Raw genomic sequence first — 17632 nt, forward strand, 5'->3', positions numbered from 1 at the left:
AAAGTCCCAAAGCAATGTATTTGTACTCTTTACTGGAAGACTTTGGTTTTTATAATAAAATAAATAAAAATTCCTACTCCCCTACTTTTCTTTTCTTTTCTTTCTTTATTTTTTCTTTCTTTGTCTTAACTCACTTATTGTTATGTACAATGTGATGGGACATCTGATTGTAATCTCAGTCTTTGTTTGTTAATCTCTCAGTTATGACTGCCTTTCTGTTATTGTTCAACAAGTACAAAAACCAATTACTTGCTTTTCAGATACTTTTTGGAAATTTGATTTGGCTGATGCTGGTACTGCCACTCTCATCTGAAGACCCAATATATGGTGTAAAAGCTGTGTGTTTATTATTGCATATTCTAATTATTATTATATTATATTATTATTTTTATATTATATTAATATAACAATATTGTTGTTATTGTTATATATATTATATATTTTGTACTATATATGTTATTATATTAAAAATAATTATTGCATATTTATTCATAAATGTAACAATGCACAACCCCAATCATAGTATTAAATAATACATTAAAGGTTTAAAAAATATATTTTATTTATATTTATAAATAAAAACAAAAGTTTAAATGTCATTTTCTTCATAAAACGTTCTTTCTTAAACCTTGTATTTCTATACAGCCTACATAAAGAGGATGGGGTAATTCTCACACTTAACTCGTCATCCATCATATTTTTATGTCACTCTTTTTTTCATTTTGTTATTTTTATTTTAAGAAGACTACTCTCAGTCACATCAAATGTTCATAAACATTTATTTTACATCGGCAAATAAATGTTTTTATCTTTTAGTCATACAATAACCATGCTACAACATAAAGGTCTACTATTATTATTTTTAATAATTCAGTGTATGTACAAGAGACCTTCACTGTAGAACTATGAGTAGCATAGTTTTAGAGTCAAATTCATTTAACATACCATTTGAAACAAGGACAATTCATTATAAACATGACAAAATAAGATCATAAATAAAATAAAAAAATGCATAAAATTACCATTTCACTATTATTACACTAAACATTTTCTCTTCTTTCTGAAGACATAATATGCAACAATTTCTTGACAATTTTACTCCAGTATGTTTTATTTTTTTTCTCCTTTAAGCAAGGTTCATTCAACTTAAAATTCAACATTTTAATGAATAAGCCATACTGTTTATACAAGTGTAGTTCTGATACAGATAAATGCACAGGAAAAAAGACCACTGAGGCTAACATCCATTAAAAACCATCTAGAGCATTGGAATGAGGGAATGGGAAACAGAGTAAGAGAGAGAGGAGAAAGAGAGTAGATAGTGATCGAAGATACCATTGTACTTAATAACGAAATGTAAACAATTCAATGAAAAATCATTGGCCTTTGAAGAGTAACTAGAAAATGTGAATAAACATGGCTGGTGACATTTGTATTAGGTTCAAGTTAGAAATGATAAGGAAAAATGAGAACAGACAGATGACAAACACAATTCAAACCTGCCCATGTCAGCAGGCAGTGAGGGATGTTTGAGTAAAAAGCACGAGTAAATATGGCATCGATGGTCATCTTAGGGTTTGAAATGGCAAATTCAGAAAATCGGGTTTGGTATAAGGAGGTTATTAAAGCACTTTCAGATATACTGTCTCAAAGCCTTTCAGCTGTTAGTGACATTGACACACACCATCTGATTCACAACTTTACTGAAAATACAAAGAGTAAACGTAACCAAGAGCAACACAATGATGGTTCAAAATCCTATCACAAAACTAGGCTATATGACACAAAATAGTTTAATGGTTTAATTAATTAATGCCACATCTATGAGACTGCTCAAAGGGGAATCTATCAAATAAAAGCTTTTGAGTTGACAGATTTCACAGAAAATCATGTAGTGTATGATGGTCAGTCTCCGATTTTTTAGCTTCAAAGTTTGATTCCATAGAGGATATCAAACATGTTTGATATTTCAAAATGATTTTTTAGCACATTTTGTTTTCAATTGTCACGCATCTCCTAGCAACAAGCCACGCGTTTCTACGCCAGTTTGTTGTGTTAGGAACGACTTGAAGGTCTGGTAGTGCGTGATCATCAGTTGTTTAGTGATGCCCAGTTTTTCCTCTGTAACGATTTACAAAGTCGGCAAGTGTATGATGTCTAGTTTTTTTTAAATCTGTACCGAATTTAAAAGTTGTGTAGTGTATTCCAGGCTTAAGACTGCAAGTTTGTTCAATCTACCGGTATTCAACTTCACGAAATGAAGGAAAATGTAACTGCCAAGCTAAAAAAAAAAAAAAAAGTGACGTAGTCTTGCATTTGCTTTATTGTGAACTCTGCCCTCAGAAAGAGAAATAATTTGCCAGGTCCCAAAAAAAGATATATATTGCACAAAGAAAAAAGCCTGTTTTTAAGACAATTAAGATTTTAAGTATTATTTTCATGACAATTCAGTATATTTCTCTCCATCCTTAATACTGAGGAGAAAAATCTCATGATTATGACTTCAATTATAAAAAATTACATATTTATTATTTTACCACCTCTAATTATTTATGCTAATTTATTTCAAAAAGCCCAGACAAAATCATTTTCATTACTTTTCTAAATCCGGACGCATTAGAGAAATGTCCTAAAAGCAGGCTTTATATTATTTATGTAAAATATATAAATTGCCCTTTCAAGCTTTGAGATTGAACTTTGAGCATGTATCCAGATGCTAGTAGTGTTAAAAAGAGTTTTGCCACTTCAATAAATAATCTGAGACACAAAGAAACCGCTCAGAAATTAATGACTGCAAAAATTTCTCTCACAATATACAGTATATCTTGGCATAGGGAGTCTCAAGTGACCACAAGAGGTCAGAACCACAGACACAAACAATAGTTATCTTAACTATATGCGCCACGCCAACAACTAAAATATAAAAATGCCCAAAATATACATATATTGTATATACACGTGATGTGTGTAGATTGTATATCTATACAAAAATGTCATCGGTTTTAGTTTCCACCTTACGTACACACTCGAGATATGACACTATGGGAGTTTATGTCAGTTTGCGTCCGTGATTCCCTTTTGATTAGAGAAAAGAGACACAACTGGGCCAAATTGAGCTTAACACTAAGACCAAAGCTGAGTGCCCACATCAATGAACAACCTACAAACTACACAGAGATGACAGTTAATCCCATTCCACATATAGAGAAGAGTCCTAATTTTGGCTCAGCTTGTTGCAAATAGTCCACAGAACAACACAGAAACACAAACACCCAGATGTAAATGAGCAAAATACTAAGAAGGAATGGCAAGTTAATCAATTGCATCATTTGTATCTCTTTCTCTCTCTCTCTTAAAAAAGTATAGCTGTAATGAAACGAAAAAACAGAGCGAAGCAATCCAAAGAACCCAATTAATGTAGAATGTCGTTAGCTTCAAAATTAAACTCCATTTCATGACACAAAGCAGATAAAATGGCCTACGGGGACACGAAAGATTCAAACTCTGGGTAAACCAGGAGGATTGGAGAGGTATGCGAAGAGAATATTCAAGATTTTAAGAGTGAAATATATTCCTGCTGTTTTCTCAGTGCAGCCGCACTAGTCTTCGAACACCTATGGCAAGTTCAAGGAGTCAACTTTAAACCACACTCAAGTACTTATAATTGGGAACAAACATTTCATTTCAATAAATATACCCAAAAACTGCGAAGAATTCATTTAACAAAGTCAAGGAACAGTGCATGCCACAGGACGACGAGCAAATCTGGCTGGAGGAGCGAGGGAACGAGTGGAAGGCAAGATCGGAGGTCAAAGGCAACAAAGAGATCAGGGTAAACGACAGGATCTTTTTTATCTTTTTTTCTTAAGCTCGTTTTTTTTTAAGTTACGGTACGGTGAGGCGGATGTGTGCCACTCTTGTGTGGGTAATGGAAGTGGTGCGTGAATAAGGGACAGGATAGGCTAAAGAATTCAGCTCCATCGCTGGCTTTCCTCCCTCTCGAAAACAGGCTTTTTTAGTTGTAGTTGAAGGATTCTTCTTTCCATTCATTTTTTCCCCTCGGCTAGATGGCACAGAGTGGCGAGAGACAAGCCACGGGGTGGAGGTGATGAGGGTGAGGCTTTTAGTTGAAGCCGGTGTCAGTGTGGTAAGTAGAATGGTAACCGTCGGACGTTAGCTGGGTGGTTTCTGTGGCAGACGAGGGCTGCAGCACAATAGGCTCACCTCCACCTGCCTCTGTGGAAACATTTCAAAAGGGAAAAAATGGTTTAAACACAAAGAGTCTTCAGGACAATAGGAATAGCTGTTTACATGCTGCATGTTACGGGGGTATAACACACATGAACAAACCTAACCTCTCTCATCGGACTGCAGTTGGGCCTCTAAGTCCTCAGGGGAGACATAGAACTCCTGTTCCTGTCCTTCAGGTGGCCGTGGTTTACACTTCCCACAGCAGCAGTTACAACAACAGCACAGGCAACAGCAGAAGTAGCAGCCTGTAGCCAGGCCGCAGAAAATAAACAGAGCCTATAGGGGGAGACAGAGAGCAACACAATAAATTAGAGTGAATAGGCTTTATGCACAGCTGCACTACTTCCTGAACTTCAGCCAGCTCCTTGTTTCCTGTCTGACATTATTGGACAAACTGATTAATCCAGGTGTGCCTGACCAGTAACAAATACCAGACACACCTGGGTTAATCAGTTTGTCCAATAATGTCAGACAGGAAACAAGGAGCTGGCTGAAGTTCAGGAAGTAGTGCAGCTGGGCATAAAGCCTATTGCACTGCCATTCTTTTCTGAAAGAATTTGATACTTTTATTTAGCAAGGATGCATTAAATTGATCAAAAGCGACAATAAAGACATTTATAATGTTGCAAGAGATTTATATTTCAAATAAATGCTGTTCTGTTGAACTTTTTATTCATCGAAGAATGCTGACAAAATAAGCTGTCATCACAAGAAAAAATTACATTTTAAAATATATTAAAATGACAGCTATTTTCATATTTTAATAGCGTTTTACAAAAAAAAATAATGTTTTACAGGATTTTATATAAAATGAATGCATCCTTACAGAGAATGTTCACACAGAATGCGTTTCCATTGTTTTTCAATGTAAACACGCTAGACGGACGTCTTTGACCGCTGCGTTCGCGTCTTTTGCAGCGTCTCCCGCATGACACAGCATTAAAAAAACACGGCACTCAAGTTAAAAGAAGTTCATGTCTCTTTTTTCCGTTCCACTGACCTGCATCTTGTGTTTTTAACAGCAAAAACATGTTCTGTGTGAACCAGCCCTTAATGAGCATAAGAGACTTCTTTCAAAAACATTACAAAAATCGAACTGACGGGTCGTGTACTGTTTCTATACTGCACTGCCGATGATCTCATTATATGTTTTTATTGAAATGCTACTTGGAGGCTTACCTTGGCCCACCAGCTGGACAGAACAAAGTAAGTGTTGACATTCTCTTCTCCAAACTGTTCGGCCACATAAAGTCCCAGAGAGCCATACTTGTCGTAGATGTTTCTCTTTGTTGGGTCGTTAAGGATGGCATGGGCATTGTTTATCTCTTTAAACTTATCGGATGCCTCAGGGTTATCAGGATTCTTGTCAGGGTGATATTTCAATGCCAGTTTTCTTTAAAAAAAAGGGGAAAAAAAGACAAACTGCATTAAATGCATTCAGATTTTGGCATTTGGACATTTGGAAAAAATACACATTTTATTTGTATCAATATAACAGACTTGAATGTAGCTCAACAGACCTGACATAATTTGTTTTTTTATATAAATAAAACTTAATTTGTTATCTTGTTTAATTCAACATCTATTTAAAAAAAACGATTAATTATAAAAATAAAAAAAAGAGAACAATATTTATTTCTTTGTCCCTTATTAGTGAAGCAATGTTTACGAAGTAGAAATAAAGTTAATAGTTAACTTTTTAATACACAGTAATTTATCATCATATTATTTTTTTCTGTGTTATAAATTGGTATTGAGAATCATGAAATATCTTTGCTGCACAATACAGTGATAGCAATGCCTTGATATTTCTAGAATAGGTTAATGTTCCATGAAAATCTCACACTGTGATATCTCTTTAAAAAACACTTCATACTGAGATCCATTATTCTTGTATAGTCCTAGAGTAAGCTAAAACTGTGCATGGGAAACCGTCCCTGAATGCACTTAGTTTTATTGAGCTGCAGGGTTCCACATTGCTGTGTGCTGCATTTAGCCGATGAACATCTGATGAAAACCACGGCCAGTAAAATTGAGATAAAGCAGAACAGAAGGAGGATGCTAAAGAAAGGGCCGGAGCTTCTCACACTCACCTGTACGACTTCTTGATGTCATCGACAGTGGCCACTTTGTCGACACCCAGAACATGATAGAGTGATTCTCCAGAGGTGGAGAGAGTGCGCTGCCTCTGCTGGTCAGCCATGGTGTATCAGGTCCTCAACAATCTGAACACACAAACACACTTTGCTGGACGATAATATTACAAACTCTTAAAAGGACACTGACCTAATTCCAAAAGACCTTCGTCATAATCATTGCCATAAATCAAAAATAATTACGGATCCTCATGATTTGCTTAGGTCATCTACTGATTTTTTTCTTGCACTCTCTCTCTCTCTCTCTCCATCAGGCTTTTTTTTTAGTCAGTCACCATAAATGTATTTAAGTTCCTTTATTTATTATACAATCCATATTCTAGTGTGAGTAATTTACCATTCAGTGTGATATGCAATATGTTTCATGTAGTTTGGTCAATCTGGAATCAGATGGCATATGTAGACAAAACCCTTCCTTCACTACAAAAAGTCCCTTGTTCCTAGTTTTAGAGAGCAGTTCTGCTTTAAACAAGATGATGATGTCAAATCACAGTAGTGATAGTGGATTAGGCTGCTTCAACCACTAACATGTCAACTCTTCTACACAGATATCGCCTTTTCACATTAGGCAACATGTCAGAAAACACTCAATCTGGAAAATCAATTAAGCAATAGCAATTAAGATTACTTTTTTAACATTATGTCATGAATATATTTAATATGTAACATATCTAAAAGTATTATTGTAAATGAACTATATACAGTATATAGAGTGAGAGAAAGAGAAAATAAGTAAATTATATATATATATATATATATATATATATCATTTAGTTATTCTCTCTCGATCGATATATATATATATATATATATAATATTGAATATATATATATATTGAATTATTTTGTTTGCAACTAATATATATATATATATATATATATATAATTTAGTTATTCTCTCTTTCTCTCTCTCACACTATATACTGTATATATTATATATATAGTTAATTTACAATAATACTTTTAGATATATGTTACATATTAAATATATTCAATAATATTCATGACGTTAAAAAAGTAATCTTAAAGGGACACTTCACCCATTTGCATTAAGCTTTGTATTGTTAGAAACCCAGTCATATATTATAATGGTCGTGGATTTTTCCTTTATTTTTCCCTGAGATGGGAGAAAAAGGATTTAAGTGTTTTACTTCCTGCTTATTGTGACGTAAAAATCGTCATTTTGCGTCACAATAAGCAGGAAGTCACATTTCATTGAAAAGTGTAGAGACTACAAACACAAGCTCATCATTTATTCAGGGTGTGGGACCCACTCACGCTACAGACCTATTACAGATCAGTGGGTGGGACTTCACTTGCAGATACAGAAAGCAATATCAGCCATCTTGTTTGGAAGCTAAGCTAACAAGCGCTGTGGAGATAGGAAGTTACGACAATGACGGAAGAAACTAAACATGATATGGAAGAAGAGGATTTTGAAATTCTGCTACTCGAATCCGGTGTTCGTCGCTATCTTTACGAGCCGCAGTATAGTGAAGAGCAGCTGAGGCTGGAGGAGCAGGCGGCGGCTGCCTGTCGCGGACGAGGAGCCCGGACTGGCTCGAGCTGGGCGGACTGCTGGTGCCTGTGCTCTACGGACACAGATAGAGTTCGTCTGCTGCAGAGAATTTCAACGATGGCAATTTCTCCTGGACGAAATCTCTGAATCAGACGAGCACACGGACGTTTGTGTTGTGATGTGAACCATCCTAGTTTCGCACCGCATATGTTCTGACTGAACATCCAGGTATTATGCAATAATTCACCATATATATAGAAAGAAATACAAACGAGGAGTAATTCACTAATGAGTTTGCCAATGTAACGGGGTTCGTTGTTGTGGGAAGAATGAGGCGGGAACCGGTGTTGTGCCTTGCACCGGATTAGTGGGAGTGGCTTGCGGAGCTGTGCAATGTGGTGCATTGTGGGAGTTGTTGTCTTACATACAAATGCGCCCAAAAGTTATTTTCTGTCTTTTCACGGTCAAGAGGGCACCAAATTCAAAATTTATTTTACATTTCGACTACATATATGACCCACTTTCAATAAAGATTAATGTTGAAATGGATGAAGTACTCCTTTAATATATATATATATATATATATATATATATATATATATATATATCATTTAGTTATTCTCTCTCATATATATATATATATATATATATATATATATATACACTCACCGGCCACTTTATTAGGTACACCTGTCCAACTGCTCGTTAACACTTAATTTCTAAGCAGCCAATCACATGGCGGCAACTCAGTGCATTTAGGCATGTAGACATGGTCAAGACAATCTCCTGCAGTTCAAACCGAGCATCAGTATGGGGAAGAAAGTTGATTTGAGTGACTTTGAACGTGGCATGATTGTTGGTGCCAGAAGGGCTGGTCTGAGTATTTCAGAAACTGCTAATCTACTGGGATTTTCACGCACAACCATCTCTAGGGTTTACAGAGAATGGTCCGAAAAAGAAAAAACATCCAGTGAGCGGCAGTTCTGTGGGCGGAAATGCCTTGTTGATGCCAGAGGTCAGAGGAGAATGGCCAGACTGGTTCGAGCTGATAGAAGGGCAACAGTGACTGAAATAACCACTCGTTACAACCGAGGTATGCAGCAAAGCATTTGTGAAGCCACAACACGCACAACCTTGAGGCGGATGGGCTACAACAGCAGAAGACTCCACCGGGTACCACTCATCTCCACTAGAAATAGGAAAAAGAGGCTACAATTTGCAAGAGTTCACCAAAATTGAACAGTTGAAGACTGGAAAAATGTTGCCTGGTCTGATGAGTCTCGATTTCTGTTGAGACATTCAGATGTTAGAGTCAGAATTTGGCGTAAACAGAATGAGAACATGGAACCATCATGCCTTGTTACCACTGTGCAGGCTGGTGGTGGTGGTGTAATGGTGTGGGGGATGTTTTCCTGGCACACTTTAGGCCCCTTAGTGCCAATTGGGCATCGTTTAAATGCCACGGCCTACCTGAGCATTGTTTCTGACCATGTCCATCCCTTTATGGCCACCATGTACCCATCCTCTGATGGCTACTTCCACCATGTCACAAAGCTCTAATCATTTCAAATTGGTTTCTTGAACATGACAATGAGTTCACTGTACTAAAATGGCCTCCACAGTCACCAGATCTCAACCCAATAGAGCATCTTTGGGATGTGGTGGAACGGGAGATTCGCATCATGGATGTGCAGCCGACAAATCTGCGGCAACTGTGTGATGCCATCATGTCAATATGGACCAAACTCCCTGAGGAATGCTTCCAGCACCTTGTTGAATCTATGCCACGAAGAATTGAGGCAGTTCTGAAGGCAAAAGGGGGTCCAACCCGTTACTAGCATGGGGTACCTAATAAAGTGGCCGGTGAGTGTATATTGAATTATTTTGATTGCAACTAATATATATGTATATATATATTCAATAAGTGATACTAATACTAATATATACTAATAAGTGACTTAAAAACAGCAGAGGTGAATAGGGGTTGAATAATTATGACATAGCTGTATTAGAAAAAAAATCCTATAACTCAAAAGCATTTCATTATATATTGACATTATCACTTTTAATTTGCCACTAAACAAGATGCTTTTTTTCTAACACTATCTTTAGAAAAGCTTACATTTGTAAATGATTAGACTCACTGGGAGGGAGGGGGGCGTTTGAATAATTTTGATTGCAACTGTATATATCTATAAATTATTTTGCATGATATGTGTGCATGTAAATTGGCATAATTTGAATTTGCTGTAACACTGAAAATAATAATGAAAATGGATTTTTGATGTCACAAAGTTGGAATACTCTCAAACAGACCAGACATACTGGAGTGAGGTTCTCTTTCATAAAAGACATGTGTGTAAACATAAGTCAGACTACAACTGAATTTGACAGATCTTTGATTTGAGAAGAAAATATTATTCATATTCCAATAATATTTCCAAAGTTTTTCCCACTTCCAAGTGTTTTGTTGTTAAGATAAAACCACCCAACAGAATCTCAATTGTCTGTTTAATAACCCTTCGAGTTGCTAAATATGTGCCGATTATAAACGTGCCTTTAAAACCTCAGAGGACAAAAAAAAGCATTATCAGATGAACAGACTGCAGAGAGAACATTTCCAATATTCTCCAGATCATAGTTTGAGGTTTCAACACTAAAACCACTCAAGATAATTAGTAGTTTAAATGGATTTCAAATCAATACTTCAACTTAGAGAAAAATACAGAGCAGCTGGATCTTTTAAAGACGGCATAAAGGTTTTAACAGGGGCCAAACAACAAAGAACATCATGCTGCTTGTTTTTGTCTGAATTTTTTACACTTCTTCTGTCTATCTGTCATAGCATGATGTTCAGGCTATTGACACAAGAGCAGATAACAAGAACAATATCACAAAGATGTTTCTAATGACAACTTTAGCTCAGTTGCACACAAACACAGTGATTTTGAACTAATCCTATTCCTGACCTTTACTACAGCAATGCTGACATAACTAGCCCTCCCTACTAGTGATCAGAAGTATTACTCATGATTCCCTAGCTGACTCACACTTTTCCTGTCAGCTGATTCTCTCGTGTTGGTCCCGAGAAAGAGAAATTGATACCACAGGATATCACAGGGTTCAGTTTCCAGCAGATGTCATATTCACAACCCAGCAGAGTGATGACAGATTTTCATAAGTGTTGCCCTGTGAATCAGTCAAATCCATATTTTCATGTGTTGACTGTAGATTACAGGCTTACTATGGTGAACTAAAGCACATGAAATACAAAGACTGACATGGTTTCATGCCGGTGGGAGAATAAAGCAAGCGTTAATCTGTCTCTCCATGTGATTGCTTGTCTCATCATGTCTGGAGAGGCCTGGGTTTGTGTCCCATCAATCTTGGGCACACTGAGCTTTCCTCAGCTGACTGTAGGATCTCAGATAGTTTACTCAGCACTGCCAGACCCCAAAAATTGAGACAACCAGCATTCAGAGCTCCCGAGTGGGACGACTCCTCACAAGAACACATTTGGGCACATTGTTGTAAGTCAGATTAGTTCGAAATCAAAGAGAAAAGTCTGCAAAGATTTCTAATGAATAGGCCTACCATATAGCGGTATGCAAATAAGGTATCGTATATTCAAACGATGTTCATTGTAGGTTGTGTTTAATACAGATGTTAATGATAAGCATCTGATCAAATGATGATAAAAATACATAGTGACAAACAAAAGTCATGTGTCATGGATGCACATTTTCCAGAAGCATCATGAGGATTCAGGAGCTGAAGTAAGAGCCTGGCTGCATTCAGCATCATTCACTGAAACTTTCAGGCAGACCCACCCATGATTCCTAACAATGGTGTAGGATAGTGGTTTATCCTTGCACGTCTTCTTTTTCTTTTTCATGTGCCTTCATAATCTTTAATCAAAATAACTTCTCCTCCCTCTTGCAATCACACCTCTTCTCTGATGACGTGTTTATGGGCGCGAGGGCGGGACAACCTGTCACTCACATGACATCACAGCAATAGCAAACCCACAACTATCCAATCAATTCCCGATGGACAAAATCAAGTGCCGTCCTACATTTTCACTCATTCGAGAAGCCGTTTCAATGGGCTATTCGACACAATATGGTAGTAAAGACTATAGAGTGGTGCAGGTACGATATCACTTTGTAGGCCAAAACGCAGAAATGCATTAGCATTTTAGCACTTACGGTTCCATTGTCACCGAACTCAATGGGTTTTTTGAATGAGGTTTTGGTTAAATGGCTGAAATAAGGGCTGTGGTGAACACAAGCTCAAGACACTTTCATGTTTTATTCTACGACATAAAATATATCAATATTACCCCACTAATGATTTTTTTAAGCTGTTACCAGTCTTGAAAAAAGCAGTTGCTAACAAGTGGCTAAATCACGCCGAAAAGGAAAGCTCAGTCCGCTTTTACAGCTTCATTATGCTCCTAATTGTGCTCTTATAAACTATTCTAACTCAAACATTCTGGGAAAATGTTTTTAGATAAAAACTGAAAGAGTTGTTGGAAGCTTAGTGGTGGTGACGTTTGAATTTGTGTGACCGTGGTATAGTTCATTTATAGCCTACCTTTAGCTTTTTATTTCTGGTGACTGCATTTAGGCTTCTGAAATCCTAAAAGTTGTGTTCATCTGTGATAATTATCTTGATTGACAAAACGTGCAAGTATCAAACTTTTGTTGATCACAGAGCTTGTGTTTAGCAATAATCCAAAAGCCTATGGGAAAGTCTTATTGGGGTGTTCCTCGAGAGAACCAGTGTGATGCTAACTGCAGGTTGGCCTACAAAGTGACGTCATACCTGCATCACGCAATTGTAACTTCTGTTTAATTTGTGCAACTTTAAACATCCCTGTGTCCGTATGACATTAAAAAGTTTTTCTATTTCTATATGTGGAGTGAAGTTGTGGAACAGACTATAAGTTCAGTGCTCAAACAATGTCCAAGCATAACTCAATTCAAAAAGCGGTACAAAAGTATAGTTTTGACAAGGTACAAGAATGAAGAAGGTCGTTGAATAGGTGATCTCAGTTAAAAAATTTTTTTGCATTGTTTAATAATTATGGTGGATACAAATATAGGTAAATATGTTTGTTATTTATGTATTCTCGGTGTGTATGGAGAAAAATAGATTAAGATGATAGGCCACCGGAGTATTATTGATAAGTAGTGAGAAGGGGTAGGATTAAATAAACTCATTCTTCTTACTCGGACATGCAAGTTAATATTGTTTTCATTGTTTTCTTTTATGGTTTTCCTTTTCAACATTGTTTTTTCGCTTTCTGTTTTGATTTGTATTTGTTGTTATTAGGTTTTTGTCATTAAGTTTTTTAAAATTTGTTTCCTATACATGTTCGAATTAAATAAATAAATAAAATTTCATGCCGACTTTAACAGAAAACCGGTACTGTGTTCTGTGCACTGAAGGCTCGTGAAACTTACATCTGAATCTTATAGCTGGTTGCTCAGATGAAAATGTGTAGTTAAGTAGTATTTTATAAAATAATGAAATGTATCAATTAATTATATATGTTACCACTTCTTTTTTTTCTTTCTTTTTTTTTACAATTTCTATTAGTGCTCGACAGCATGTAGTCCGCATTCAAAAGTCTTTGAAACGTCATTGAAATGGGAGCATATGCCTTTTGAAGAAAGTACAAGTTATTTCTGGTTTAATAAGGCTGTTAAAATCAAAAATTATTTTATCATTTGGCAATATTATATGCGATGCGAAGTGCATTTCTGTTAGTATTGAGCAGTACTGCAAGTTCAAAAAGAAAGGTTAATAAGGAATCGTAATCAAAATCATAATCGCAGCACGATTTCCATTCCTGCCGTTTACAGATCCACACGTAACTGCGCTATTCGGTCTGCGTGAAAGAAATGTCGCACTACTGTCCGCGTCACGGAATCTCAATTCAAATACACGTCAAGTCAACAAGAGAAAATACACAAATGATTCATTCATTCACAATATAAAGATGAGGGGCGATTTACTGATGATGTGAATCTAAGCAACAATCGGCAATGAGATCATTTTTATGCTCTACAAAATTGCGACCTACTGTGTACTGTTAATAGATTACTGAAATAGATTACTTAAACAAACGGAAATGATTTACAGTAAATCTCTGACTTGCACAGCTTCTTCATCACCAGCAAGGGCCCCGGTGATTTGTTTGCTTAGCGCTCCAGCATCCATATTATCTGGCCTGTTAGCTCGCGCTCCCGTTAGACCACATAAGCCCAATTCACCCAAGCCCACTGATAAATCAAGGAAGCAGGCAAAATGTGTTTTTTCTTCAGGCTTAACAAGGTTTAAACGCATGCATCGCTTACCGCTTCGTCGGCCCCGGCGTCGTGATTTAATTTTAGTGCGTTTAAGAAACCGATGTTAAATTTGTGGTTGCATCCCCGGGAACCGCGCGATCACGTAAGTGTACCAGATGCAGCAGATCTCGCTCGGCTCCGCCCACCCGTGACATCATCACAACGACGTGCGCATGGTGCGCATCTCCCCCTGTAGAACTAGGCCCGTTTCACTAGATGAAAGGGGTCTTACACTGTCATGGAGAGGGTATGGCTTAAAAGTCAAAAAAGTAACCCTGATATTACCGAATGTAATGTGTGTTTACGTATGAATACAGATAACTAATTTTTGGTACTGTTTGTAATGATCCTACTTGTGATTTTCATGAATCATGCTGTTCATTTGTCCTCTGTCGCCACCTTCTGTTGAATGAGAGAACTTGCATAGAATTACACTAGTGCTCGTTGATCACGGATCAGAAACACTTTAGTTTAATAGTTTAATTATTCAAAATAGTGGAAGGACAATTGTCAAAAAATAAGCGTTTCTTATATTTATCAAATTTACATTTCAGATAAATATTTCTTACATAAAACATTGTTTCACTCTATCATTTCCAACCAGCTCTGCCAAATATTTAACATACATTTAAATGAATAAATAATGACAGAAAGATATTATACAGTGTTTTAGAGTGTTAAAGAGTTCCCAATCCATTTGTTACAAATGACAAATAAGGAACCACCAATATGCATCCGAGAGGTATAATTTGTTTTCAACATGACGCTCAAATGATCTGAGGCTGATCCAGCTGATCAACTCGCTTTGCTTCACCCAGCACAATGAATATGGTGATACCAATGATGTTCACCAGAGCCAGGATGGAGAACACAGTCTCCCAGGAACCTGTCATCTCAATGATGTAGCCAGACATGTACACCATCAGCAAACCTGTGAAATACAGTACAAAGAGCATATGCTATGGGCAAAGAGGAAGGTATTACAAGTAAAAAAGTGCACAGGACTTGAATGTGAATTTACACAATTGTGCAGATTAAAAACTAGTTTCAGATCACTTTCACTATTTACATTTTTCAAATATTTAAATAGAATTCAGATTGAGTACACTGACCTTATCAAAAACGTATTTCTAAGATTGTAAACTATTTTAATACTCCTACTAGTATGGGCACATTAATATCCAGTGGACTGTATAGTTTGTTTACATGTAATTGGTTTTATTACAGATAAATGGATTATAACCCACCAGAAAAAGCAGAACATGTGTTCATAACCCCTGTAAGAAATAGAGTGACATATTAAGAATTACACTTAAAACATAACATTGTGTTTTAATTAATAGACCTAAATAACAAAACAAAAAAAAAAAGAGAGAAAAAAAAGTAAATGGACTTACCAAACAGGGCTCCTGCGCACGACGGTGCCAGGTCATGCACATTCACGGACACCCCACTTCACATGAAAAGACACACACACAAGAACAATATACCACTCTGTACATAATCAGTGTATATAATCAATGCTGTTGTTGTAAGATCAAGTTTTGGATATGACAGTTCATTCTAACCTATTATTAAAGGTGGACAGCCCAACAACCAGAGACACGCAAGCAACAGCCTGGACAAAACTGCTCGTCTTACAGAGAAGGATGATGAACACACTGGCTGCTCCCATAGCACAGAACTACACAGAACAAACAGACACACACAAACACAATAAAGACAATTATGATGCAATATATGCATTAGGCTCTAACAAGCATCTATCATTACTGAAGCCACTTTTTCAAAACTCTTTATACAGTCTGCATTACCAACATGAATCTTGGCCAAGCAGTTAATCTCACCTCCAAAGCTCACTCAGACCAAAACACTTTACGTCTCAAACTAAGCTCGTTCCACCCGAACACTGAATTCTCATTTGTCACTCATAACACACTGACCTAAAAACCCCAACAGAGAGCATTACATAAATGATGAACTGTTATATTTGAAGTTTGAATGATTTTCCACATAAATCCATATTTCATTATAGGATTAGAATAACATCTTTTCTTTTACTGACTGTATTACAACAAGAATCAATGAGAAATGTCGCAATTCGTTTTTTTCTATATCTTTACATATACTAATTTACTTGTGAAAAATAAAAAGTCGGGAAAAAAACATCAACAACATAGTATAATCTCACGTATGTGCAGTATTTGAGTCCAAGCTGCTTTTTTTGTTCTAGTAATGTTTTCAGCGGCAAGTTTTATTTTTGTTCCCAGGACGTTTTCCTAAAAGGTAGGATAACATTCTCTAAAAACATTACATTAGAACATTATCCCCAAACAAAGTTTTTAGCAGGAAGTTTCCAAGCAGGCACTGGACGTGCTCCACAAACAGCATTACCAGCTTCACTTATTACTAACCTGTCTACAGAAGTTCTTATTGATCAGGGTCCAGTGCCCACTGGGAAACCTCCTGCTAAAAACTTTATAAGAATGGTAAAGGATAATGGTCTAGAAATCTTCGAAAAATGTGTTGCAAATAGTATTTTGCAGATGGTGAAATATGAATGACAAAAGTGTTCATTGATTTTGGCAAACGTGGTCATTGAATGCATTTTGTGTGAAAGCAATGAAAAATTATTCACAGTTTGGTATAGATAAGACCTCTGAGTGACTGTCTGAAGAGGTTTGAAAATGTGACTTCAGTTTTGACCGTTAGCAATAAAAAAAAACTGTAATGTAATTTTGCAGTATATCAGAGCAAAATAAAGTTCATAGCTGTTGTTGTGTTACCTGCATACATTTCCTTACAGTTGCTGTCTCACAACCTGACATAAAGACATGAGTGATTTATTTCACCAAGATATTTCATTATGATTACTTATAGAAACATCAGGGTCCACCAGAAACTGTCAATGTTTTGGTCAACCTTATCTCAGTTACAACTATTTTGTATGAATTTCATATGAACTCAGAAAATTAGATTTTTAGAAAAAAGGAAGCAGGAAACAGTGACCAAACAGTCACTGGGGTGCAAGAAGATCATAAGAAAACGTACAAATGAGATCAAATTAATTTATACGAATTAAGCGTCAATTCACTAAATTGTAGAATAGTCAAGAGAGAGTTTTGTTCACCTTTCCTAATGAGATGATCAGAGACAGAGCCTCCAAATAGTGAAGTGGGCAGCGCCACAAACCAAGGAATCACATTAAACACCCAATCCTGTCAGCAAACAAAACAGATTTAGAAAATGACAACGTTAAACGACCAAAACAAGAAAACCTCAGCAATATAGAGTTAGAATTGTCACTAACATATTAACATTAACAGCATTGGTAATCAAACTGGAAGTGTA

At 36.4% G+C, this 17632-nt stretch overlaps 2 protein-coding genes across 2 annotated transcripts in view; both read right to left on the bottom strand.

The window, feature by feature from the left end:
• Positions 1-3599: 3599 nt before the first annotated feature.
• Positions 3600-14442, bottom strand: dnajc5aa (DnaJ (Hsp40) homolog, subfamily C, member 5aa). Its single transcript, XM_056261078.1, has 5 exons — positions 14291-14442; positions 6345-6476; positions 5431-5644; positions 4356-4527; positions 3600-4236 (listed from the first exon to the last, which is right to left on the bottom strand). The coding sequence occupies exons 2-5, from the start codon at positions 6452-6454 to the stop codon at positions 4124-4126; spliced, it is 609 nt and encodes a 202-aa protein (XP_056117053.1). The 5' UTR covers positions 6455-6476; positions 14291-14442; the 3' UTR covers positions 3600-4123.
• A 406-nt stretch (positions 14443-14848) lies between these two features.
• Positions 14849-17632, bottom strand: part of slc17a9a (solute carrier family 17 member 9a) — a 29197-nt gene continuing 26413 nt past the window's right edge. Inside the window, exons 8-13 of the mRNA XM_056261065.1 lie at positions 17412-17499; positions 17068-17102; positions 15850-15965; positions 15679-15734; positions 15529-15558; positions 14849-15212 (exon numbers count right to left, since the gene is read on the bottom strand). Coding sequence (XP_056117040.1) covers positions 15049-15212; positions 15529-15558; positions 15679-15734; positions 15850-15965; positions 17068-17102; positions 17412-17499 — 489 coding nt within the window. The 3' untranslated portion in view covers positions 14849-15048. The remainder of the gene's footprint in view (positions 15213-15528; positions 15559-15678; positions 15735-15849; positions 15966-17067; positions 17103-17411; positions 17500-17632) is intronic.

This window comes from Rhinichthys klamathensis, unplaced genomic scaffold (genome assembly GCF_029890125.1).
Source record: "Rhinichthys klamathensis goyatoka isolate OS25496 unplaced genomic scaffold, OSU_Roscu_1.1 h1tg000180l_1, whole genome shotgun sequence".
In the NCBI taxonomy this organism is placed as follows: domain Eukaryota; kingdom Metazoa; phylum Chordata; class Actinopteri; order Cypriniformes; family Leuciscidae; genus Rhinichthys; species Rhinichthys klamathensis.

What these genes read in the sequence shown, in the direction of transcription:
- dnajc5aa (XM_056261078.1), bottom strand. Translation starts at nt 6,454, where the DNA reads ATGGCTGACCAGCAGAGGCAGCGCACTCTCTCCACCTCTGGAGAATCA. An exon ending in GACATCAAGAAGTCGTACAG is followed by an intron (nt 5,645 to 6,344) that starts GTGAGTGTGAGA and finishes TTTTTTTTAAAG; the next exon opens with AAAACTGGCATTGAAATATC. An exon ending in ACTGCAGTCCGATGAGAGAG is followed by an intron (nt 4,237 to 4,355) that starts GTTAGGTTTGTT and finishes ATGTTTCCACAG; the next exon opens with AGGCAGGTGGAGGTGAGCCT.